This window comes from Platichthys flesus, chromosome 3 (genome assembly GCF_949316205.1).
Source record: "Platichthys flesus chromosome 3, fPlaFle2.1, whole genome shotgun sequence".
Taxonomy (NCBI): Eukaryota; Metazoa; Chordata; class Actinopteri; order Pleuronectiformes; family Pleuronectidae; genus Platichthys; species Platichthys flesus.
In genome coordinates, this window is record NC_084947.1 from 22,997,847 (window position 1) to 23,023,790 (window position 25,944).

The 25,944-nt window shown below is 44.7% G+C and overlaps 1 protein-coding gene across 5 annotated transcripts; it reads left to right on the top strand.

Moving 5' to 3' along the window:
- On the top strand, positions 1 to 25,488 carry mtmr3 (myotubularin related protein 3). 5 transcript variants are annotated; one of them, XM_062384743.1, is made up of 22 exons: positions 2 to 233; positions 2,219 to 2,294; positions 3,333 to 3,389; positions 4,733 to 4,822; positions 5,741 to 5,857; positions 7,707 to 7,727; positions 9,231 to 9,313; positions 9,898 to 10,064; positions 10,159 to 10,255; positions 10,569 to 10,682; positions 11,346 to 11,530; positions 11,905 to 12,036; positions 12,207 to 12,318; positions 13,335 to 13,530; positions 13,804 to 13,989; positions 14,226 to 14,396; positions 14,897 to 15,042; positions 15,512 to 17,036; positions 17,130 to 17,240; positions 17,320 to 17,408; positions 18,938 to 18,964; positions 20,943 to 25,488. In XM_062384743.1, exons 3-22 carry the CDS (start codon positions 3,387 to 3,389, stop codon positions 21,112 to 21,114), a joined length of 3,744 nt encoding a protein of 1,247 aa, XP_062240727.1. In that variant the 5' UTR covers positions 2 to 233; positions 2,219 to 2,294; positions 3,333 to 3,386; the 3' UTR covers positions 21,115 to 25,488. The 5 variants fall into 5 exon arrangements, with proteins under 5 accessions (XP_062240728.1, XP_062240727.1, XP_062240729.1 ...); XM_062384744.1 differs by lacking the exon at positions 2,219 to 2,294 and having other exon boundaries at positions 1 to 233; XM_062384745.1 differs by lacking the exon at positions 7,707 to 7,727 and having other exon boundaries at positions 3 to 233.
- The last annotated feature ends 456 nt before the right edge of the window (positions 25,489 to 25,944 follow it).

Consider the following 25,944-nt stretch of genomic DNA (forward strand, 5'->3'; position numbering starts at 1 on the left):
GCCCCTCCCCCGCCCGGAGTGTCGCTGTGACGCAATGACGCACCACGTCGGTTGTTGGGCTGGAGAATTCGCTGCGATGGCGACGACGGCTCTGCTGGAGAGGGACGAGGTGAAGCTGGCCTGGGCTCGGGTATGACTCCGGCTCGTCTGCTCGAGGTTTACTTGCTGCTCAGTAGCTGCACGGGCTGCGGGTGAATCTTCGGCTGCGCGCTCCTCGTCGTCGCGTTTCTCTGGTGAGTCCGCCGGGTCGTGCTCGCTCCTCGGTGTGTTTTGACAGAGGCCTCCTTTTTGGGGTCCGCCCTCCATCTCATAACAACAAAAACACAGAGCCGCGCTAGCTCAGCCTGCTAATGCTAGCGAGCCCGCGGGTTGGCTGCTCTGTGTTAGCAGCTAACACTGCTGATGGCCAACACCGAATACTGTGATATTACACAACAACACACTGCTAACAAGTACATTTACCCGCTTTGCAACCTAACTAACAGCTGTCGACCAGGCCTTAGCCTGCTAGCATTACTTTTTCATACTAGATTAACTATTAACTAGCTGGCTGCAGACAATTTAGCTTAACGTCCACACAGAGGAATAATAGCTTTAGTGACGTGTAGCTCAATATTTACCTGTATAGTCTGACGTCAGAACTGAGCTTTGTGACGTGCTACCATCTGACAGTAGTTGGTTCCTCCGTGGTTGGTAACGTTGTGTTCTAGAGCTCGCTAGCATTCATTGGGAAGATCTCGATTCACAAGTGTTCACTGTTGTTTCAGGTGACATTAGCTTATTTTAACTTTCAACGCCACGACTATCTTAATGTATTGAAATATCACTGATGTTTTTTGCCACGACTGAATCACAAAGTGAAGCAGTGGTGTTAATTGTCAGCTAGCCAAGTCTGTTGTTGTTAGACATCCAGTTAGCCGACATGTATGTTCCCTATGCGATCCTTAATCCCCTATTGCTGGTGCTCTGTAGCCATTTGACCGACAAGCTTGAAGTCAGCCACTGCAGGTCATCGTCTCAGTCATGGTTGCTATTTGGAAATTGGCTCAAGAGAAGCAAAGCGATCGAGGCTATTTGCTCGATGATGTTTCCGCCTGTGATGCGTGGTAGCCGGTCACGGGACAGGAGTAACGTTAAGGCTCTAAGGGGCTTAGCCTTTCCTGTGTGACTCTGAACCCAGAGCCAGGCTGAGCCGCATCCACGGGTCATGAGCCCGCTGCTGTAAACACAGTGTGTGTGTGTGTGTGTGTGTGTGTGTGTGTGTGTGTGTGTGTGTGTGTGTGTGTGTGTGTGTGTGTGTGTGTGTGTGTGTGTGTGTGTGTGTGTGTGTGTGTGTGTGTGTTGGGCAGATACGCTTTATCAGCTGGAAAAAGCTGGACCTCCATCAGTGAAACAGTGACCTCCCTTCGCTGCTTCACACCCCTTTAATCCACCAGCCTGCTGGTGAAGGCCTCACCAGCCACCAGGGCAGCTTCCCTCTTCTTTCTGCCCTGCGACATCTTAAAAGTTCATGAGAAGGTGTGTTGAGGTCCTGGCTCGCTCATTCACTGACCTCCTAAGATCAGATTTCAGTCGCTGCAAGAGAAGCTGACCTTTATAACTATTTGCGGGCCTGTATGCTGAGAGATCTCTAACAGGTCCCCTGTATGTAGGAGAGATGTGAGGCGATATCACTTTGAAGAACCACCTCTGCAGGGATAGTGTGACATTACCTGAACAAAACGTTGGTATCTGTTGGGGAATGCCCTGTTGACATTTCGACTGTACACTTTTGCAAGATGTTACTTACACCCACCGGCCAAGTGCTATGAAATGTGTGACTCTGCCACATGTGTGCCCGAGCGGCAATGAATGCATGTAACCAGCCATTGTTTACCAAGTCGGAAACAATAGTCAGGGTTAAAATGGAAGGTGGTGTTCAGAGTGCATTTCTGAAAGTAAACATTAGATGATCAGCTCATGTGGCTGAACTATACCCGTTCACTGGTGAGATGGTTTAGTACATCAAGATCCAGCTTTTTTTTTCTCCTTTCCACAACTGAGTTTTAGTGGTATCTCTGAGCTCACATGCAAACCACTGTGACCACCAGCACAGCTATATTTGCCAGGGAATCAAAAGAGCTTCTGTAGCTCGAATGTCTCAGGGGAAAAGCCTGCTGTTTGTAAGGGGAAAGCATTTTCTTATTATTCAGTTGCATGTTTGCCTTAATTTCCACAGATTTCCATGTCTTACTTGTGAGAGTTTCCAAACAAGATCCCCAGGATTGCTCATCGTCCATTACTGATTGTCTGTGGTAAGTCTTAAGGATCCATGATGTCGCCACTGGTACTTTCAATCCGTATTACTATATTTAAAGGAGCAAAATGATAATTTCTTTACTGAAGGCCACATGCTGCTGTTGCTGGCTAAGCCTTCGTTTATTGTGCCATTTCCTGTTGAATTGATTAGCTATTGAACATTTTGAACATGATTGCCCTACTAGTGGCTCACAGTCTCCTGGTCGATCATGATCTACAATTAGTTTGTTGCCTACACCCAATCTTTGAGAAAGTATTAATAACTGCTGATACTTGAGTACAGCATCACGCACACAGTTAGCCACCCCAGCCTCTAACTGAAAGTTTTTTCTCGTAAACTCCATGAAAGTCTTCATATAAAATCTAAATAAAAACAACAGAATTGCATTTTCTGTTGTCAGTTGACATTAAACTGTAAATTACTATAAATAAGGGAAGCGATACATGCGACAAGGGTCCTTGGCCGAAGTTGAAACAGGGACATCATAGTTTGTGGGTGCCGAGGTAGTGCTTCAACCTTATAGCCACTGGTGTGCAACGATAAACTGCTGCTTCTATTTTAGCATCATTACCGTCTCCCTAAGCTAAGATTCACAACTTAAAACTAAATGACATTAAGTTTCAGACAAACACATTCTCCAATTAATGTCTGTTAACACCTGTTTCATAAGATGAAATAATGATCTACTGATTTGAGCAACTGATTCCTGAATTTTGAAAACACTCATTACTAATGGTCCTCTTGCACAAAAATCAGTTAACAATGTCTTTAACCGGAGATAATTGCTGATAATGAAACTTTAGCACAATAATATATACAGTATTGTATTTTATAATGATTTCATTTCTTCAAACATTGCTCCATATTTTACAATAATGATCCTGGTGATACTAGCTGCACCTCTGGCTGGAGAAGGAAAAATTTGGTTTAATTTGGATTTTGTGGCTGACAAGTAGTAAAAAGATACCGCGTATGATTTACATACTTTCTGTCAGAATTACTTATCAACTGTCTGTGTTTTGTTTTTGTACAGACTGGTCCAGTCCGGAGTTCCTTGTTGGGTGACCCACTCTCCTTCACAGGGGCCATGGTAAAGTACCATCTCTCATGTATGCTCTGCAGAGTAACAGCTGTCTTTCTGTCTGTCGGGTGGCCTGGGTGCTGTCGAATGAATCGGAAACTCTCCATTGATTTTCTCTTTTTTATCCAGCCGTGTTTACCGGGAAGCAGACAGTCACACTATCTGGGACCGTGTCAAAGGTCATCTAAGGCTTCTGTCTAAGCAGGCCAGCTTTCACTGTATTCACTGCAGAAATGTTTGTTGTGCCGGCGCAACATGACATAACCAGTGGATGGGATGCATTCCCTGTTGATCTGTGTGTGTGTGTATGTGTGAGTGTTTTCTTTTTGTACTTGGCACGCTGCTGTGTGGCGGCTGCCCCCTGTCTGGCCTCAACACACGGCTCCTTCAGCCATGGCGGCTGTGTGTATCAGCACAGCTCATGCTGAGCCAGCATCACACAGGATGTGCTGCCGTTGTCCCTTTTTCTGTCACGTTCAACCACAATCATCTTTCTTTTCACAGTGTTCAGAATAAATGTGACTCCTTACCAAACACAGGCCATAGAATCCTGTCGATCTGTCAGCACAAGGCCAGACATTTCTCCCCAACAGTTTTCCCTTGAGCAAAAATCCCAGACTCTGTTTGTATATCCATTTTTCACATTCCCCACACAGACCTCCTCTGTGAAATGTGTTCATCCTGGATAAGTCTAGTGTGACCTATACCTTTCATTCGAGAAGAAAGCCTACAGACTGCCAGTGACACCTTAAATACAAATATACCAAATGTGCTTATTTGATTTGAAAATGAGGGGTAGAATCTCCTTTTAAGGTCTTGTGTGTAGATAAATCACCATATCTATTTCCACTTTTAAAGCACTGCATGTTGTTGGCATCTGTAATACCACGTTTTGTCGTACAAGGGATGATTACAGTAAATTAGCCTTGGTTGCATATTTCCGTGTGGGTGGGAAGGAGAACTCGGGCCACACAAACCATTATAAATGCAGCGTTTACAGCATTGGTTTGAAAATATAGCTGTCACTACAACGGTTGTGACAAACCATTTCAAAGTAGTTTAAACCAATCAGATGTTCTTGTGGCAGTAGCTATATTCCCAAGAACTGCTTTCACTGTGGTCTTTATAAGGCTTTTCAATGTCTGATCTGCTATCAAAGCTTTGAATGCATGTGTCACTGTAAACAAGTGTGTGATAGGAGCAAAGGGATAAAGAAAAAAGTTCTCGGCCAGCCCTCCCTGGACATACACATAAAAAGCCATATTAAAGAAAAGTATGCGAGTGAAAGAAGGTTGGGGTTGTTTAAGTGAATGCTCATTCTGTAAAAGCTAAAAGGGCCACTGTCTCTGCAGGGGGAGGAGGAGCAGCATAGCTTGGAGTGTATCCAGGCCAATCAGATTTTCCCCAAGAAGACCCCCGTCCTGGAGGAGGAGAACATGCAGGTGAGGATGTCGCTGCTGTCACTGCTCATCCTGTGTTTTATAAAAAAGCCTTAACCTCACACTTAATGCATGAACACGAGTCTCTTCTCAGTAATGGGTTACATTAACCCCCCCGACTGATTAGACACAAACTCCCTTTCTGTTTGACTGCTCTCAGAAGCAAAGTGTCAAAAGACAAGGGATCCCTATAAAAGTAAATGTTTACCTTCTGTCCTAATAAGACAAGAATTTTATCTCCTGCTCCGAGAACCTACAAGTCAACACTTGTTATTCGTCGACTGCTCATTCCAGGCATTTTTTGTCTGCACTCTCGTTTCGGTTTTTCAGTCAGCTTGTTCAAGATTCAAGATGAGCAGTGAAATGCTTGAGTCTCAGGCTCTCTTCTAACAATGCTCAAGTAATTACACACTATACAATAAAATAAGATAGAAATTATATAAAATAGAATATCAAAATAGGAAATAATGTATATATATATAAACAGCTGAGGAGAAAATAAAGCAACAGTTGTTGCCTCTACTTAAGCAGAAGTGCTTCATCTTAAAAATTTCGATTTCATTAATGAGTGTTGTGCTTCGGAGCAAAAGCCGTAGCTCACTGAAGTGACTCATTTACAAGCAAGGCATGATCAAAGAATACAAACTTGAACAGAAACAAAGTTCACTTGTTTGTTAATGAAAAAGTTCTTACTGTTTTACTAATTTTACTCAGATCACTCGATGAGCAAGCATTCTATTGCACCTGAGCACTGCAACAAAAAATGTCCGCATATTGACGCAAGTTGCAGTATAGACATGAAAACCATATTTAGTGAAAGAACTGATCATAACACAGCCCTGTGTGCTTCACAGCATCCTAACAGCTGAGCTTTGTGGTGCTGTATTTAGTTTGAAACGTTTTGTCACCTGCCGTTGCTAGGTGCCCTTCCCCGAGCTGCACGGGGAGTTCACGGAGTATGTTGGGAGAGCAGAGGACGCCATCATCGCGATATCCAACTACCGCCTGCACATCAAGTTCAAAGAATCTGTTGTCAACGTAAGTATCTCAGACTGATGAACTTCAAGGTCAGATACGATTAGGGACCGTCTTTCACACAGTTGAAAAACAACTGAAGAATGAGGCCCAGTGTTTCTATTAGAGGCTTTGTGACAGTGTTAATGTTTAGTGAATGGGCAGAGCCGGGGGCCATTGTGCCCGTGCTGTGGTGACCAGGCCATTCGGAGCTGATCTGAGCTGGCAGCAGTACGGTGTGATTCTTCATCACCTCCGCTTCTGCGCTCCGCTCGCCCGCTCGCGCTGCTTTCTCTCTGCACTTGCCGTCACCATGGTTATAGTCGTTCCAGAGGGGATGCATAACAGTAGCCCTCTCTCTCTTTTCACCACGTTTAGAGAGAGACTAGCTTTGTGAGAGTGTGTGGTCACTTTCTAAAAAATCGTCCTCATTTGTTGTTAGGATATTCGCTGTGCGAAGAGATTTTGAGCTACTTTAAATGTAGTAATTCAACCTCAATTCACACCAAATATAATATATTAGTGCTGTGAGTTGTATATCATGTGGACAGGGTTGTGATACTAAAGAAACCAGAGGCTATTCTCTGTTGTTTCATGCAGCAATAATCTACTTTTAGTAGTGCAGACAAGCGATAGAAGGAAAGTTGAGCAATGACGAATCATGTGCTACAGGAAAACACTTGTTGGTTCACTTCCTTCTCTTATAAACTATCATTATCTTTGTAGGTGTAATAACATTCATTCATATTATTGTATCCCAGGAAATGTCAAGGACCAATGATGAATTCATTCTATCGGCAAGTGTTTGTCTGTGTTGTGAGACACATCAGTGAGATGCACTATTGGACTGGATGCTTTTCATTAATTTGCATGAACATAAACAGTGTATCAGGCCCACATACAGACCTGCTGCAGAAAATACTTACCATTACCCAAAATGCAGAGCTGAAAATACTCCTAAACAACTTCACTATTTACTCCTGATTTGGTACCTGACAACTATGCTGTCAGTGTGTGAGTGGGATGTGAGTGAGACACACACTACGAAACAAACATTGAAGCAATCAGGTAATGTGTCCAAATTTAATTCGTAAAGTGCTATAGTGGTCATTATGACTAGGAAAGTGCTATATAAATATATAAATACAGTGCATTTAATTGTGATTGTATTATTTTGTATTATCAGACAATATCTAATAGGAAGAAAGTAGGACATTTTATATCCAAAAGGTCAAAGGTCACCCTCTGTGGCATCATAATGTTCTGTAGTAACACTTTACCGGCTGTTACTTAACATAACTCATGAACAGAAGGAGTCATTGTGACCATACTTCCTGAAATGTGACAGCGAAAGGCGTACGGTGCCCGTGTGTGGGTGAAACTTGATAGAAGTGAGAATTTTGGCTTGTTACCAAAGTTCTTGTTTAAATCCGCTGTAGGTTCATTGGTTTATTCATTGATTCTGGTGAGTGGTTCCTGTTGCCAATGGCCGCCCATCACATTTAGGTGGGTTTTATTGGAATCCATGCCTCTGGTCGCTGGCTAACAAACCATCTCTCTGTGCTCACTGTACAGAGTCGGCGTTCTGCTCACACATATTTGGAAGTGTCGACGAGGCATCTGCATCACATGGGAGAGTTGTCAGAGCTCACAAATCAGAGGAGGGAGGTGCTGGAGGAGTGAGAGGCTGTTACCAAGCCGCTCAGGAATTTTGATGTTGGCCAGATTAGCGACGTAGATTAGAAGGCAGGAATTGAGTTGCGACAGCAGGATGCCCGAACATCCGGAATGTGTCCATCCCTGCAGAGAGAAAATAGTTCCAAATTACTGTGCATCCCTTTCACTAATGTTCTCTCTGTTTTGTTTTGGATAGAGTTGTTGTTGCGAGTTGTCTGTAAGTACCCAGCAGAGCTGCACGGCGTGGAGTGGATGACTGTGTCATTTGTGCGTATACATTGTTTGCCTGTCTGCTAACTCGCTGGTGACTCGAGAGCTTTAACACCAGGTGCTGGATTAAAGAAGACGTGATGAAAAAACATCCGCAGAAAAAAATCGATCCACACAAAACATTCAAGCCACCAGTATTTTAATAAATCAACCAATCTCCACCAGGCTGTAACACTGTCATTGCACTAATGTATTGGGAGGTCGACCTGCTGATTCCTGGCTGTGAATTGTGCATGGCTCTGGACTGTGTGTGAACAGCAGCTTGAGCCACACCTTTTTATAAAATGTCACTGTGCTGCCGACAAGTTTTTTTTTTACCGTGGCTAATTAACAGAGCTGAGTCAAAAGCAGCACAGGTCTTTCCCTGCAGTATTCAGAGTGTGCTCTGAAGTCATAAGCACATGACAGCTCTGTACTTTGGATGGTGTTTGCCTACAAAAGATAAGACTGTAGCTCGGGGCAAAAAGGGAAGTGCAGATACAAGCTCTTCATAATCTCATATTGAGTGTTTTTATGCGCCCATATGCAAACGTAAGATTATTTATATATTACAGGCAAATGTGAAACCAAGAAATGAATGGAAATGCATGTGAACAAGTTAACTGGGGGAGTTTTTTTAGCATCATGCGGAGTGGTTTTGGTTATACAATGAAATATATGAACTAAAAATGTGATGTTACAGCACATGTATTCACATGATCCTCGGCATGGAGGCATTTTACCATGTTGACCACCACTAATTTGCTAAATGGATTGTCAGTTGCAGTCTACCACAGTCCTTTTACAGACTGCATGGGTTGGTATTCCGCTGAGGCTACGTCCACACTGATATGTTTTTTGCATTTCAAAACAAAATGTTTTTTGTTCGGAAGAGTGTTTTAGCTATGTATCTGAAATAGTCCCTGTCCGTACTAACATGCCCGAAAACACATAGCACAACAATTCACATTGGACATTAAGGCTGGGAACCGAAACTTGGTAAATAAATATAATTTTGGTTCTGCTTATCGGTTCCTAAACTGCAAAGAAGCAGTATGTAAAAATGAATACCGGGGATTTCTTTTCTTGGACTGAAAACAAGATGGAACTGTTAGTGGCTGCAGGGGCTATAATACTAGTAATTCATTATCCATGTTGCATTCGCAACTGGTATTTTAGTTGTGAATGCTTAGACCTCATCAAGAAACAAACCCATGGGGGTCTGTCTTCTGACTTTTCAGACTAGAAAGCAAGTTCTGAGTTCTGAGTTTTCCAACTAAAACAAGGCCAGCAGTGTTTGCACAAGTCTACATTTTAGGTGCTTGAAAACTCTGCAGTAGTGAGGACAGTTGGCACATCCGTTGCAAAAGTGATGCATTTCAAACTAAAATATCGTGTGGATGTAGCCTTAATGTTTCTGCATGAGTGTTGTTGAATGTAGAGTTGATGTCCCCACTCTCTCACTTTGCAGGTCCCTCTTCAGCTCATAGAGAGTGTGGAGTGTCGGGATATGTTCCAGCTCCACGTGACCTGTAAGGACTGCAAAGTTGTCAGGTATGTCCTGCACTCTTAAGCCTTTCCAGCTGTTTCCTCCTGTTAAAGTTGTAAGAAACATGTAATGTTCTGTGCCTTGCATGGGTTGTAAAGAAAACGGCTAAGAGTAAAACTAAAGACGTTTTTCAGATTTCTCTCTTGTAGGTCCAGATACTAATTTTAAGGTTGCCAAAGAAACATTTTAACATGACAACAAAGAGAGAAAAAGTCAATGATGCAGACTGTTTACCAGCTCAGTTCGTTTTACAGTTCTCCTTTTCTCAACTCAAATGACTACATTCATAATTAGTACCTCTGAGCCAAGTCCTGAACCTTTCCAGAACACATGAGTTTGGGAAAAACATGTTTGATTTGACTTTAATATCAGACTGCACAGCTGCCATTTAGAGAGTAAACACCGGTTGTTATTTTTCTCTGGTCAGGAAACATGCTTTCCACAAACCAGGATTATAATTTAAACAAGTTTTAACCTGATCCTAAGTCGTACATCAGAATTGAAAGCCTTTTTGAGTAGCACTTTATAATATTTCCTAGCCAGAGGAAAATGTAACAGCGGCTTTTGCGTTCCCTTGTTTACTTCCTAGATGTCAGTTCGCCGCGTTCGAGCAGTGTCAGGAATGGATGAAACGTCTGAACGTTGTCGTGCGCCCTCCCTCTCGTCTGGAGGACCTGTTCTCCTTTGCCTTCCATGCCTGGTGCATGGACGTGTATGCCGGTGAGAAGGAGCAGCATGGCGAGCTGTGCCGACCAGGTAAACCTGACCCTCACGTGTTTTCGCGTAAGCCAAGCAGTAGCCCTACTCTGCGCCGCTCTGTACTTATCAGACATCTCTGCTCTCTCTGTAGGTGAACATGTGACCTCCTGGTTCAAGAATGAGGTGGAGAGGATGGGCTTTGACACTCAAAACGCCTGGAGGATATCTGACATCAACAGCAAGTTCAGGTAATAGCAGCTTTCATTCAGGAAACAAAAGCTGCCGCTGTGTTGATTTCCTCTCCCTCAGCTGGAAGACAGATCCGTCCTTTACTTTCATTGGCTTACATCATAACTCTGTGTGTGTGTGTGTATGTTATATAGTGGGTGGTTGTGTTATTGTACGCCACTGGTGCTGCACCCTGGGCAGAAAAAGGGCCCGGCCCGGGATTCAGTGTCCATAGACAGAGACTTTTGTTGAGCTATCAGAACCCTTTAGCCGCCCCGCTCCTCTCTCTCTCTTTGTTAAGCTGCCACTCTCTCTGTCTCTCTGTTCTGACAGACTCTGCCCCAGCTATCCTCAGCAGCTCCTGGTGCCAGCCTGGATCACAGACAAGGAGCTGGAAAATGTGGCAGCCTTCCGCTCCTGGAAGAGGTTTCCTGCTGTGGTTTATAGGTCGGTGTGTTTGTTTCCCCTTGAGCTCTTTAAACCAGAAAGCCAACATGTTTACCACTGCATAGAAATGAAAAATGACACTATGTCCTTTGTTATATGTGGCTAAACCATCTTCAGGTAATATATTGGTTTCACCGTCTCCTTTTGCCAGTAAAACCACAACACGCAGACTATAAATAACTCTTCTTTACCAAAATTACCAGATTAACCTACGGCATGCAGTGCATCATAGCTTCAGTGAATTTTGGTCATTTTATTTACAGTCACCTGAAGCCTTTGATTTTTGGAAAAACTTTCAATTTTGTTTTGCGAGTTCCAGCATCTGAAGAAAAATATTTGCTTTGGTGGCTACAGGATTACAGAAGCCAGTGATTTCCAGCCTCTGTGCTTTATGAAGAAAGTCTGTTTTTGCTCCTGTATAGATCCAATGAGTTAGGAGCATGTTGAGGAAAGAATCTTACTTCTTTGGAAGATATTTTACTTCTTGCTTGTCATTTTTTTTAGAAATTAATTTCAGTATTAACTAATTAAATAAAATGTACAAGAGATAGAAGATCTCTTAACTAGGACGTAACCTACAACTCCGTATGCATACACACTGTGAACAGCCATAGTGTTTTCTTGGGGCAGTGGACTGACTGCTCTGGCTGACTGGTCACACAGGCACCAGAGCACGGGGGCTGTGATCGCCCGCTGTGGTCAGCCAGAGGTCAGCTGGTGGGGCTGGAGGAACGCTGACGACGAGCACCTGGTCCAGTCCATCGCCAAGGCCTGCGCCGTGGACTGCAGCTCCCGCAAACACCTCACCAACGGCACCTACACCAACGGCTCAGACCTGCCTGACTTTGGTGAGAGCTCACACCCAGTCCGCCTCTCACAGCATCTGACCGACTGTACACAAACACACTTTCAGCTTAGCAAACACCCACTTCCACACACAGACAGGAGGATTTCCTCACCAAAGTCTTGCCATCTGCATGAATCTGCTGCAAAAACTGTTGTGCAATCCGGCGTGTTGGGGCTTGTTTCAGGCTGCAGGTTCACACAGATCACAGTAACTTCTGATGAACACCTTGTGACGGATGTGTCTGGGAGCTACACGTTCACATCTTTTTTTATAATTAATTATAATTTATAATTATCGTTCCAATAAACTCGAACAGACCCATCTGCTCTCGTTTCATGCACCGTGAGTGAGTCTCCTGTTTTGTGTCTGCATTAGAATCCTCCCTGACCAACAGCTCAGAGGTAGAGACGTTGGTAGTCCAGCCCCACAAGTTACTTATCCTGGACGCCAGGTCCTACGCTGCTGCCGTAGCAAACAGGGCCAAGGGGGGAGGCTGCGAATGTCCAGGTAGGTTCCCTCAGCTCAGGTCCCGATCACAGACACAATTACATCGTTGTGTTTTGTCGATTAAGCCTCTCCATTAACCATATATATGTTTGTTCTCTGTGCTAAAATTAAAACCACAACTAGCCTTTGTCTTCTAATTATTTGGTATCGTTGCTTACATCCTGTTCCAGAATACTATCCCAACTGTGAGGTGGTGTTTATGAGTATGGCCAACATCCACTCCATCCGCAAGAGTTTCCAGTCTCTGCGTTTCCTCTGCACTCAGATGCCTGATCCAGCCAAGTAAGTATTTTTCTCTTCATTGCTTCCAACTTCCCCTTTTTGTTACTTCTGCAGCTCTGCAGTTTAAAACTATTAAGTCCACAGCTCTCGTGCTTTGCTGTAGTAACTGTAGGTAACTAGTAATCACAGCTGTGTTTTGGCCTTGGCCATACATCTGTGCCCGATTTAGAAGGCCTGGCCCGGCCCCAAGTGGAGGATCCCTTTCCATCTGTGCTCTCAGACTCTGTGCCACAATGATGTGTAATTGAATCATGCTGGCTTAAGACAACGTTGTTGACATTGGTTAGAAGTTCAAATCAGACAGAAACAGACTCCTAACCCCTGGGTCCCTGCTTTCACGCGTTCATACAGTTCAGTTCCATAAGTTGTACCTTATGATGTTTTTGTCGAACCCAGCAGATTTCTAATTTTTTTTGCTAATTGTCAAGCATTACACCACCATACAACTACACTGTGTATGACCATCTGCTGAGCGTGACCTCGTAGACGCAACAAAATATAAAATGTCGCAAGCCTGTCTCAGTCACAGACTCTTGGTGTTTATAGACAAGACAAACGCACCAATAGCACTCTGAACACAAACCTAGATAAGATAAGACAAGTGAAACATTTACTCGTATTGAAGTGGGTCAAGGTTTATACGTGTCTCATTGTCGTCACCCTTGCAATGTATTTGTATCTTACATGACCCACATCCGCACAGGCAAAGTTAATGTATCTGTTTGTTTGCAGTCATGTTTCTGGACACGTGACAAATGCAGGTTTCCAATCTGAGTTCTTCAGCTGCTAAATTCTCTCCAGAAAAAAAGCCTACCCCAACAGCTGGACTCTTATCTATACAAAGATATACAGTCATTAATAGGTGCTTCAAACTTGCTAAGGCTATAAATGCTGTGGTATGTGGCACTGGTCCATGCTATGTATTTGCTCCTATAACAACATGTGTGCCATAACTTTGTGTCTCAGACATATGGGGTGGTGTTTTTTTCACACTGTTGCTGTGTGTGTTCCTGCAGCTGGCTTTCTGCACTGGAGAGCACCAAGTGGCTGCAGCACCTGTCCCTGCTGCTGAAGGCGGCGCTGCTCGTGGTCAACGCCGTGGATCGCGACCTCAGGCCCGTCCTGGTGCACTGCTCTGACGGCTGGGACCGCACACCTCAGATCGTTGCTCTGTCCAAACTGCTGCTGGACCCTTATTATCGTACCATTGAGGTACAGATGAAGTCTTCTCTCCTTTTAGCTACAGCCCTGGTCAGGACCATGCTAAAGTGTTTTTTCTTCTGGGACATATTATATATCCCCTGAAAACTCATGAAGACTAACATTGACACCACATGATGCTGAGAAAACATGTAATACCAGAAAAGTCTTGATAAGTTGACATTTGTTACTGTTTTCAAAAACTTTTTGCACAATGGGCTTTAAAAGTCTGACTTAACAGTGAAGCAAAAAATTGTATTGAATGTATTGAACCTCTTTGTGCAGGGCTTCCAGGTTTTGGTGGAGACCGATTGGCTGGACTTCGGCCATAAGTTCGCAGACCGCTGTGGCCACGGAGAAAACTCGGAGGATCAGAACGAGCGCTGCCCTGTGTTCCTGCAGTGGCTGGACTGTGTGCACCAGCTGCAGAGGCAGTTTCCATGCTCTTTTGAGTTTAACGAGGCCTTTCTGGTGCGTTGTAAAGTCTCCCTAGATACTGAGATTAGACACAGCAGAATGTTTTTAATCTGCAGAGTTTGAAATGGTATGCTTCTGAATCATGTGTCATCGCAGTTTTCGGTTGTGAGACACTGAAATGCTGTTTAGTTGTGTTAGCGACTCATAAAAGGAAACTCCTGTCATCGTCGCTCTTATTATCATACCTGAGCTGTACAAGCCTCTACATGCCAGTGTTTATGTGTAAACAGGTGAAGCTGGTGCAGCACGCCTACTCCTGTCTGTTTGGCACCTTCCTGTGCAACAGTGGCAAGGAGAGGGAGGACCGCCACGTCCAGGAGAGGACCTGCTCAGTGTGGTCGCTGTTGAGACCGGCCAACCGCACGCTGAGGAACATGCTGTACTCATCGCACTCTGAGACCGTACGTCTGTTGTTTCTCAAGCATGTCAGAGAGAGATGTTTTTTTTTCTTAAAACAAAGCCGACAGAAGTCCAGAAAGACAAAGGATAAGTGTAGAAAGGGTGTAAGTGGAATTAATTAAAAGTCGAACCTTCTGAGAGCTGGAGTTTCCAAAGTTTTCAGATCTTTTTATTTTATATTGTCCTTTAACATTTTTTGTTATGGTCTTACTTTTGTTTTAGAAGTCTTCCTGCCACCCCTCTGCGAGTCGCATTTCGTAGCTCCTGTTGTTGTCTTTGCATTTCTGTGTGCGGGGGTTTCATGGCCATTAACTGTTCTTGACTCACCACGACTGGAAAATCATACTCCCACAACTGCCTTCACATGCGCTTGTCAAATGGTTCCCATCCATCATCCTTCTAACAAAGTGCTTTGTTTCATTTCTTCACATGTTCCAGATTAGCTAGCTGTATTTTTGCTTCTTGTTTACATCCTCAGCTAATTTCTCAGCTGTTGTTGCAGGTTCTCCACCCAGTGTGTCACGTGCGCAACCTGATGCTGTGGACGGCGGTGTACCTGCCCAGCTCCTCCCCCACCACACCCTCCGATGAGTCCTGCGCCCCCTACCCCGTGCCCGGTGCCAACCCGGAGGATGGACCACTGGGCAGGTGAGCCTGGCGTGTTGGTACCGAGTCCCTCCATCTTCCTCCTCTATGTAAGACAAACACAGGTCGACGACTCCCACAGCTGGAGAGGCTCAGCTTTTCAACTCGTCTTTTTAGATGCTTTGCTCTGCTCGGGCCCTTACAGTGACAGATACTTGTAATGCTCTGTTTTTGTGCCTCGTGGAAATCGTACCATCGTGGAAGAAAAAAAGAGGAAGCTGCATCATTTAATTGTTGACAGAGTTCGACAGCTAGCTGATTCAAAGAGACAGAGTCTGACTGGTTGTCTTTTTAAGTTTGTGCTGAATTTTTCAAATTTTTAGATGCTGACTTGTGATTTTTTTGTTAGCCAAACGTTTTGTAATGATTCTGTGCAGCCTCAGATTGAATCGCATGATGTCGAATATAAGAGCCGCTGTTTTGTATTGAGGTGCTGTTTCTGTGTTTAATTTTTATCTCTGTTCACCTCCAGATGTACAAAGACTCGCTCTTTTGAAAACCTGCCCAGTGCATGTGAGCTGGGAAGCTCTCTGGCTCCCAACCGCCGCTCCAGTGACCCGAGCCTCAATGAGAAGTGGCAGGACCACCGGCGATCTCTGGAGGTCAACATGGCAGTAGGACCAGAGGGAGGAGGGAACCAGGATCAGGAGGTGCTGCCTAACGGAGTGGGGCCTTACCCAGACAGAGCGGACTCTGAGCTGGACGAAGGCCCACTGCCCCAGGGCTTGCTGGCGGAGCTCGGACAGAGATCACCAGCTGCACCAGGAGAAGAAGAAGAAGAGGAGGCGGAGCTCTCTGTGGCAGTTGGTGTTGCCGAAGGCCAAATGGAGAACATACTTCAGGAAGCCACAAAGGACGAGGCTGGAGCAGATCAGAAAGAGGGAAGTGCTGCTGTCACGCAAGTTATTAACACTGTTGGCCCAGAGTCAGAGAAAGAAGCACAGGTTGAGGATGAGAATGAGTGCACTGACGTTAATGGGACTGAGGGGCACACAGAAACACTTTCTAATGGTCACCAACCAGAGAATGGTGGCCTGGAAGCTGAGGAGGATGGTGAGTCTCCTCCTCCGCCTGCACAGACGGAAGAGGAGCTGGAGGAACAGGCTGCTGAGGTGACTCAGGCACCAGAGGATGTTGAGACGCAGGATGTTGAGAACTCTTCTTTTAAAGAAGAGGTTGCACATGAACCCAGTGAGTCCGGCTCAGTTGAGCCAGAGCAGACTGCAGCCCTTAGAACTATAACTAACGGCTTTGTAGACAGTTCACCTGAAGATCCTGGCGTGGATGAGGAGACCTGCCCTGAATCTGACCACGGCGTCTCTGAGCTGATGGAGCAGGTGGAGAAGAGGGTCTCTCTCATGGAAAGCTCAACAGAGACTTTAACTGAAGTGGCCTGCAGTAGGTTGGAGCTGCCCACAGAGACGCCTGTGTGTCCGAGCCGTCAGCCCTGCAGTGACTGCAGGAGCCAGCCCCCCTGCTTGAGGAAAGAGAAAGGGCTAGAGGCATGCGAGCATAGCTTCATCAGAACTTTGAACGGGGCCAACAAGCGACCCTCCGTCACTTATTTTCCATCTGTGAGTGCTGACCACAGCAGGGAAGGGCTTTGTAACGGCGACACCTCTGAAGGGGAGCCCTGCGGAGTTCCCCAGTGGGCCAAAGGGAACGGGGAGCGGGCCCCTCTGAGTCGACAGATGTCCCTCGCAAGCTGTAACTCCCTGATCCTCTATCCACGGGGCAGTTGCTCTCACCACCGGTGTTGCCACTCCCTCCTGAGCCGGGCCGCCATCAGCCCAGAGCAGCCGTCACGCAATCACCTGGACGATGACGGGCTGACTCTGCACAGTGATGCCATCCAGCAGAGGCTGAGGCAGATCGAGGCGGGGCACCAGATGGAGGTGGAGACTCTGAAGAAGCAGGTGCAGGAGCTGTGGAGCCGCCTGGAGAATCAGCAGCACACAGGCTCCCACAGGACCAACGGGGACATGGGAGACGAAGTGGTAAGATGCTGACGAGAAAACCGACTGTTTGCCACCAGGACGTAACTTCACAATTCCTCATCATTTGTTGATTCCTTGTCTTCCCCCATCCAGACCTCAATGACAGACTATGAGTACAACTTTGACCACAACTGTTTGTCGCGCTGCAGCACTGAGATCTTCTCTGAGGCCAGCTGGGAGCAGGTGGACAAGCAGGACACAGAGGTGAGTCTTGAAAAGAAAAATGATGTCTATGTGTAGTTAGAGGTTACATTTATGGACCTAATTGCTCTGTACATTAAAGGTCACTCGCTGGTACCCTGACCATTTGGCAGCCCAGTGTTACGGCTGTGAGAGCAGGTTCTGGCTCGCCACCAGGAAGCATCACTGCAGGTAAATACTGCTGACTATCAAGTTGCAGACGCCTAAAGCTTCACCATCACTGTCACCAACAACCTACCTCTGTCCGGCTGAGGCTTTAAAGAGATTCCCTCTTTTTAAACTTGCTCCTCTCTTCTTCAGATACATCCAGACTGAGTTTAGATTCAGCTTTCAGTTCACTCTCTGCATCAGTATGATTTTTGAATTTGTCTCTTTATGACTTTGCTTGCAGACATGAGTTTAAAACTACACCATCGATTAATTTAGGTCTCCAGCAGCTATTACTATCATGGTAAAATCTCAGATTATTGTCAAGCTAGACAGAAGATACATCTGTGAACATGGCCTACTCCGTTCGCTACAATATGTTCGATTCATGTTAATGTTTATCTAAAGACATTTCAATTTGTGGAAATAAAATTGGTTGAAATTTTTGTTTAAATTAAAAAATATAAAAAATGGTTTAATCAACCCAATATGTCGCAACCCCCCTGCAGTACCTCCGCGGACCCCCTAGGGGTCACGGACCCCCTGTTGAAGACCTCTGGTCTAAACATAAAGTGCCAGATGGAACAGGAGGGTCCATTTTTTTTTTTTAATTATCTGGAAACATCAGGATTAATGCTTTTTATTCTGCAACAGACAGGTGCTATCATTTCCTCATATTATCATTTGACCTTTTTGTTTCCTTCTGGTGAGTTGGATCAAGTTCATCACTGAGTGGCAGAGATTTTATTGACATGAACCTGTGTCAGCTAGGGCTGGGCAATATGACTTCAAATCAATATCACGAGTATTTCAAACTTCTCGATTACGATTAATGAACGATTATTTTAGGCAGCCATCCCCTGACCCAACAGGCTCCTCACAACGAAAAACGATTACATTTATTTAGTTATAAATCAATGTGTCGGTCCTGTCAGATCATGAATCTGGATGGTTCCAGTCACCCTGATTTCCTGGCTGTGCGCATCACGCTATGTCTCGTGTTGTGTGCTGCAGGTGAACTGCGCGCACAATTGGGTTGGTAACTGAACTCTGTTTTTTTAATGGTACCGACAGAATTACGTCAGCGCTACCAAGTAACGATTAACACTAAATCAATCGGTGCCAAATTTTGGTACATGTGAGCACATCTGGGTGACAGAGTATGTATAACTATGTGTGAGGAAGTGAGCGCAGTGGGGGGAGGGAGGGCGTGCAGCAGACACAAAATGAAAGTAGCTGAGACCCGACAGTTCATGAATAAACATATTGGGGGAAGTATGAACCAAATTAACCGACATAAGCAAAATTAAGTCGGTTCGAGTTTTTAAATGTTAGTTTTGATACATTCTTGGTTAATTGCCCAGCCCTAGATTCAGCTCTGGATCCAAAACAAAACCGACAGTAAAGAGTCACAGCTCTCTCACATGTATGGCTGTTTAATATTAGATATTATTTTTACACATCTTCAGCAGGAAGTGTGTTTTTAGTGCTACAGGTTTTCTCCTCTGTCCAGTCAGTTATTATCCATTGTCTGCCCCTCTCCTCCTCTACAGTGGCAGAGAACCTGTCCAGGAGGTCTGGTGAGATCCGGCTCCCCACCTACCCACCTATCCACCTATCCACCTACCCACCTACCCACCTACCCACCCACCCTCTGCCTTTTTAACTGGATGTCAATACTCCTTCCTCTTCCCATTCCTCACCCCCCCTACCCGCTACCCCCTACCTGGGATTGTTGCATCTAGTTCCCCCTTACCCTAGCAAGTTCTCAGGGACAATCATGTTTGAGATGTATTGATTGGACTGTTTTAACTCAGAGGTTTTACATCTGGCTGTAAATGTGAGCAGGCTGCTGCCAGTGGAACAGCTGTGTTCGGTCGAGGGGCTGATTCTTACTTCTCCTGAAAAAGTAGAATTAATAAAAAACTAAAAGAAACTTCTCCAACCTCAACCCTCCTCCTGCGATAGCAGCACCCCATGCTCCCTCCACCCTCAGCATACACCCTGGCAGCATGCTGCCCCAAACCAACCCCCTGCATCTCACCTCCCAGCAGCAGCAGCACAGCATGGTACTGAAGGCTCTCAGTCAACCTGTCACAGAATCAGAGAGAATGACATGAGTTGTTTTGGCTTTTTTAAACATTTCTGCTCAGTGTGAGTAGAGGCAGGCAGGAGGGGTAGTGTGTGTAAGAGTGTGGGTAGGAGAGTGAGCATGGCCTTACATCTAAGTGTGAGCATGGGTATCTGACAGCTCCAGAGTGACCCGCCTTCCTGTCCACTGATGGTAACTGGGGTTTTTGATAGGCTGAACAATCACGTTAGCACTAGTAAACAGGGCCCATCTGTAAACAGGGGTCTTCAGGGGTCCAGTGTTTTGTTTGAGGAGAGCGGGAACAGCGAGAGAAGAACAGAAAGAGGACAAACACTGACAGCAGTTCGATGTTCACAAGCCCCTCTGGTGGAAAAGACCAGTGACAATGGTCTAAATACAAAAGCAAATTCATGGAAATTCTTTATTTATATACTTAAATGACAAATGAAACAACGTCTCCAACATTAATAATGAAACACTGACAAATAACAAGGCTCTGATCTGTTTCGAATCAGTGAATCAAATTCCTGACAATGTGTCCTTGAGACCTGAAGAGACCACGGAGGGTGGTACAGTGGAGCTGTGAGGGCCTGTAGTGCAATGCTCAGGAGGAACCACTCAGTTGTTTTACTGTTGTCACCAGATATCACATTATTATCAGAAACAGCAAATACAAGGTGAAAAAAGCTTCCATTTTCATATCAGGGTCTTCTTCCACTATGAGTAAAGCCAGACTGTCTATCCTCCTGCTAACAGCACAGAGACTTGATTTATTCCTTTTGGATGAAATAACATTGGGCTCACAAGCCCCCCCACAGAGCTCGGAATCTATGAGCAAATCAATATTATTATTCCACTGCAGCGACAGTAGTCTGATTTAGTGGACTGGTATCAGGACTGATTGTTATAATATAAATCAGATCATCACTGATGTTTGCTGGGTTCATTTGACATCATTCAATCATAGTGTTTTATTATGTATGATTATTAATATTGCTTATATTATTTATTATATAAATATAATATTTCCATGCATTGAGCTGTGCAGTGCAGTGGTATTAATCTGGTTGTTGGTGAGCAGAGCCTTTAAATCAGAAGATCTTTGACTCTGACTCTGTGTTTAAGTATTGACTTATGATGCAGGATTTCAGTTCCCACATGTTAGTGTTTAAAATTTCATATTTATCGTTTAATTTTATTCATGATTTTGATATTAGAAGCTTTCTAAGAATTAAAATACATTTCGGAACCCAAACTAAATTGAAGTCTTAATGCCATTAATCCTGGCTTCTGTCAAATCTTCATCAATCAATGAAACTCAATTGCCCTGAAGATCAGGCCCTGGTTCTAGTGTAAAGTAGCTGAGTCGCATGTAAACATGATCTAAAAGTAGATGCATAGTAACTTTAGGTGTAGAAGGGCTCTCTGTGAGAGTCCAGCAATGATCTCTCTGTCTCCCCCTGCAGGAACTGCGGTAACGTGTTCTGCGCCAGCTGCTGCGACCAGAAGATCCCAGTGCCAAGCCAGCAGCTGTTCGATCCGAGCCGCGTCTGTAAGACGTGTTACAGCAACCTCCAGCTCAGCCCAGTTCCCATGGACCTGGAGACAGACAAGCCCATCACAGCCAGCTCCGACTGAGGCTCAGTGGAGCGAGTGATAAGGAGGAGTCAGGCTGAGCGTTCAGCCGCTGACACGAGCGCACTGCTGAGGAAGACAACAGTAGCTGCACAGAATGTCCCATGTACTTTGTGTGTGTGTTTGTGTGTGTGCGCGGCAGTTAATTAATTCTTAATGTGTATATACCGAGGACGACGTGGCAGCAGAGCTGAATGACGTGTTTTCCAGATGCCGAGCGCTCTGAACAGCGAATGTGCACAGGGGTGTGTGAGTGTGTGAGAGAAGAAATTGCACATTGGCCACACAGAGTGTGTGGCCGCGATGGGACTTCACTCCGAGGCCGGAGGAGTGAGAATGGACGTCCTGGTGCCTTGGACCAGGCAGGCAGAGGAGGGCAGAGGAGGTCGTCTCACTGTGATGCGGAAGTCTCCTGCAGGACTTTGGGCCACTCAATCTGTTTTCACCACTTACCCACAATTCTCATCAGCATTAGACTTCCTCCCACCATCAGGGACTTCTTCTTTTCCTACGGAGGCTGTATGATCATTGGTGATGTGAGAAATCTCCCAGCAGTCACGAGTCCCTCAGCATCAGAAATAAATGGAGAGTGATGTTCACACATGTTGTTTAGGGGGAAGATTAAATGGTCAGTTCCCCCAAATGAACAAAAAGCACATTGGCTCACTTTGCTTATGTTAAAATAGTGACATTTAGCCTTGAATAAGTCTCAGAGCATATAAATACACAAAAGTACATACTTAAATAACTTATTTTGTCCAACAAATAGTTCAGAATGTTGAGTTTTCTTTAATAACACGTGACACAAAAGACAGACTTTGCTTTAGTTTGGGAAAATGATCAAATAATGTTCTTGAAACTGAATTTTCAATTGTTTCAAAGTATTTATTATTTGTGGGGGTTTAATGACATAGACAGGGACCCAGTATTGCACTAATATAAAGTTTTCAATCCACTAAAAAACATTGCAACCCTGCTCGATACTTTCCCATTTTATTCCTGTGTATGGATCGAGCTCAGCTGTTCAGGTGTATGTTTGTAGACTCAACACCCAAAGTGAGATAACACTGATGACATCACTATGACGTCATCAGGATAAAAGAAGAAAAAAAAAACAGTCTCAACGTTAAACAGCTGATTCCACACAGACAGTTGTGTTCATGATGTTTCCAGTCACGTGGCACTGGAACATTTATTTCCAAACAGACACTGTTTGGATTATTGGGGGAACTGACCCTTTAATATTCTGATTGACTGAATCTCAACGCTTTTTTTTGTTTTTAACTCATCTTTTCACACAGAATGGCACAGACGTGTGGGTGTGTGTGTGTGTGTGTGTGCGCGTGTGTGTGTATACAGCTTGACTTGAAAAGACAAAACACTCCAAAAAATAGCTTGTACATTGGGAGTTTTGTATTGTTGAGATTCAGTCCAGACACATGTTATTTTGCAGGTTTTCAAAGCTTCTGAAACTTCATATTGTTTTTCTTTCTCAGACGTTCATGTGATCAGAGTCATTGTTATTATTGGTGTCTGTAACACAACATCAGCCATGTGAGTCTTCATCAGTGACCAGTAGAAAAGGCTCCTCCACACGACTGACTGTTATCACTCGTCCGCCGCCAGTGTAAACCGATGTGTTGTGGCGTTGTCGCTTTGTGTCAGGCGGCAGACGAGCTGTGGGTTGTTTGTGTCCTCGACGCGGACTTACAGGCTGTGTCATCTCTCCTTCATGCCCTTCCCTCACAACAGCCCCTCCCTGTCAGTCTTTTTTACCCAGCAGGCACTGGGAGCTGGACCTCTCCTCACTTTTCAATCCTCTGGTGGGAGTCAGAAGTGAAGGTGTGAATTTGACATATTCAAATTCCCATATTCTTCTTCTAATTCTTCCGTTTTTTGAGGCGGCAGTCAGTCGTGATATCCCTTGTGATTTCCACTGGGGCTGAAAGGTGCAGGAGAGCAGCAGAAGAAAAGGGCTCTTGGCGTTTTCCTAAAACTCTGTAACCGAACATGAAGCTTCACTGAGACGCCCCCTCTGCCTATCACACACTGACACACACACATGTTTTTGTAAGATAAATGAATTAAATAATATATTCAGATACCTATATAGCATTTAAGAAAATGTATAGAATCCTTGAATAGTGGCTCACTTAATTAGTCACCAAAGTTTTTTTTTAAACTTGTTTTTCTTATTTTGTCGATGACAGAAAATGACGTATATTTTGCAGCCTGTTGAAGGTGACAGGCGTGTTTGTTTTTTTAAATAGAGAAGCAGGGTGTCCTGTGTTGATGCTGCAGTGGTTTTTCCCTTTTAAAATGCGATCATTGCTTTGATTTTATTTATTGAGGATTTTGTTGTTGCTGTTTTGAAAAAGAAATAATCCAGACAATTCAAAATTGCCACAGGATAATCAGTGTTTATGAATTGAGAGGTGAAAGATGGTTCTGATCTGTGGCGACGACCACACTCGTGTTTCTTCTGTGTAACGTGTGGATGAAATGATTTCTCAATCCACGTAGGAGCAGTGAACCCTGGGAGAAGGGGCGTGGGGGGGAGTCAGAGGTGTCGGTGAGCCTCTTACGTGTGAACACAAGATCAAATGACGAGTGTGTCTTCTGCCAATGAGACGTCTATGCACTGAGAAAACCGTGGTCCAGAAAAAACAACAGCTGCCTGAACCCAAAATTAAAGCCCACCCTCAAACACACAAACATACACACACACACGGAATGACTTCATTCTATCTCATTAAACAAACACTACCTCTACTTTGTACACACTCGCTCATGCACACACACATTCACACTCGGCTTGTAGCCGCTGAGTGACTAGATTTCCACATTCACGTCATCGAGAATGGCCTTTGTCGTTATTATTCAAAATGGGTGTTTTGTCTGGTTTTCCCCTGCTAGTCAGCTGGAGCGTTAAAGTCGCAGCACACAACCGCAGTCCTTTTTCCTTACAATCCTTTTAATGCCTCATCATTCAACAGGGCACCTGCCTGTGTCCATGTGTGTCTCCACACTGGACGATGGAGCTCGATCCAACCTCCTCGTAAACCTTGAAACAAAAGCGGTGTAGCTAACCGAGGGAAGTTATAGACCCAGCGATCAGCCACTGCTTTCACATCAGGGCCCGGACGTTATATTGTTGTTTGTAGCTGTGATGACAAACAGATCTGCTGGATTGAAAGTAGTGGTAGCAGAGGATTGAAGTGCAGTGCGGTTGAAGCCAGAGCATCAACTGAAGTGTTTCTCTCGCTGCGTCCTGTGGAAGTGGTGAATGTGTTCGATTCAACAGTTCGACCTTTACTCTTTCAAACAGAACAGAAAACAATAAAAAGAGTTGTTTGTCCCTCATAGATGTAAAGGACTTAATTGCAAAACACTTGAACAAGCGACAGCATCAACTGACCAAATGTTCTTTTCACGTCAGATTTGTTTGAGACGGTACAATACAGCAAATTAAAATTTTGGTTTGACCCATGATGAGCCTCTGTTCTCTCTCCCCCTGCTGTCTGTGAGAAACTGATGATGTAAGTGTGTGATGCTGATGTAAACATAGCCTCCTACCCGAGATCAGTGCTCCTGTTAAACATCTGATTTATTCCGAGGCTTCACACTCCTCCCAAACGTCTGTCTCCAACATGTGAAGGAAATGTTTGCCAACGCTGCATATCTCATCATCTCTGGAATTCTCCGATCAGACGTCGGCTGCAGAATTTCTCACTCTGTAATTTCACCACCATCGCAGGCATTTGGGGCAACAAGCTTGTTCAACAATCCATGAATGTGAATCGTCTCGATTGAAAATTTAAAGAGAGGCTATTTTTTGCACATGATATAAAGTAGACACTGCCACAATGTGCATCAAAAATAAAGCTGTAACAGAACGTGAGCTGTGCTTCTCAGTATTGTACGTGCATGATTGTGTGTGTGTGGTTGGGCTACACACATGTTGCCAGGATGATCCCTTGCTGTGTTTTTCTTTTGTCTTGGTACTTTTGTTTTCTTTCTCTTCACTCGTGCTGCGACGGCCCAGTTATCACCTGACGTGAGTTTGAACATGTGAATGCATTGAGCGTGTGTGTGTGTCTGTGAAAATGTGTATGTATCTCTTTCGATAGAGACTGGTGCCAAGCAGTTTTATTACGAGTCTCTCACAAAGGGATCACTCGTGCTTTTTTGTTACATTCTCCTCCCCCAGTCTGTTTGATAAGCACCTTGAACCCTCTCATGTCTGCCAGAGGATTGTGTAGCTGTACATAGCGACTCCCTGTAAACAACAAGTGCTCCTTGTTTTCCTTTATTTTCTTTTTGTTGGATTTACTTTAGAGCATTACATTGTTGTAGAATTAAAGGAGAAATAAACTAGACGAACCTACTGTGTTGTCTGCTAGCAGCAGCTGAGACCTGCTCCGAGTGACGTGCAGGAAGATCTGCAGCTGAACCCACTGGCACACACAGAAGAAAAGAGTCCGAACACTTCAGTCATGTTTAATGCATGTACTCGTATACATCTCCAAAAAAAATCATACTGTCAATACTGACTAACATCAATGTCTACTTATCTAGTGACAGTAAAAGAACAACCACGAGAAAGAATCGAGCTCGAGAAGCGACAGGGGCTGCTGTAAGGTAGTCATGCTCACCGGGGGGACGAATGGACGCTGCTCTTACTGGCTCTAAAGAAACGATACAAGAAAGAGACGAGCCCCGAGGACTAGCAGACTTCATATCACTGCACAGGAACGGGACATCTGCACCACAACCAGCAGCAGCGGAGTGACAGCAAGCAGAGGCGGTGTCGGCCGGCAGAGCTGCAAGTTT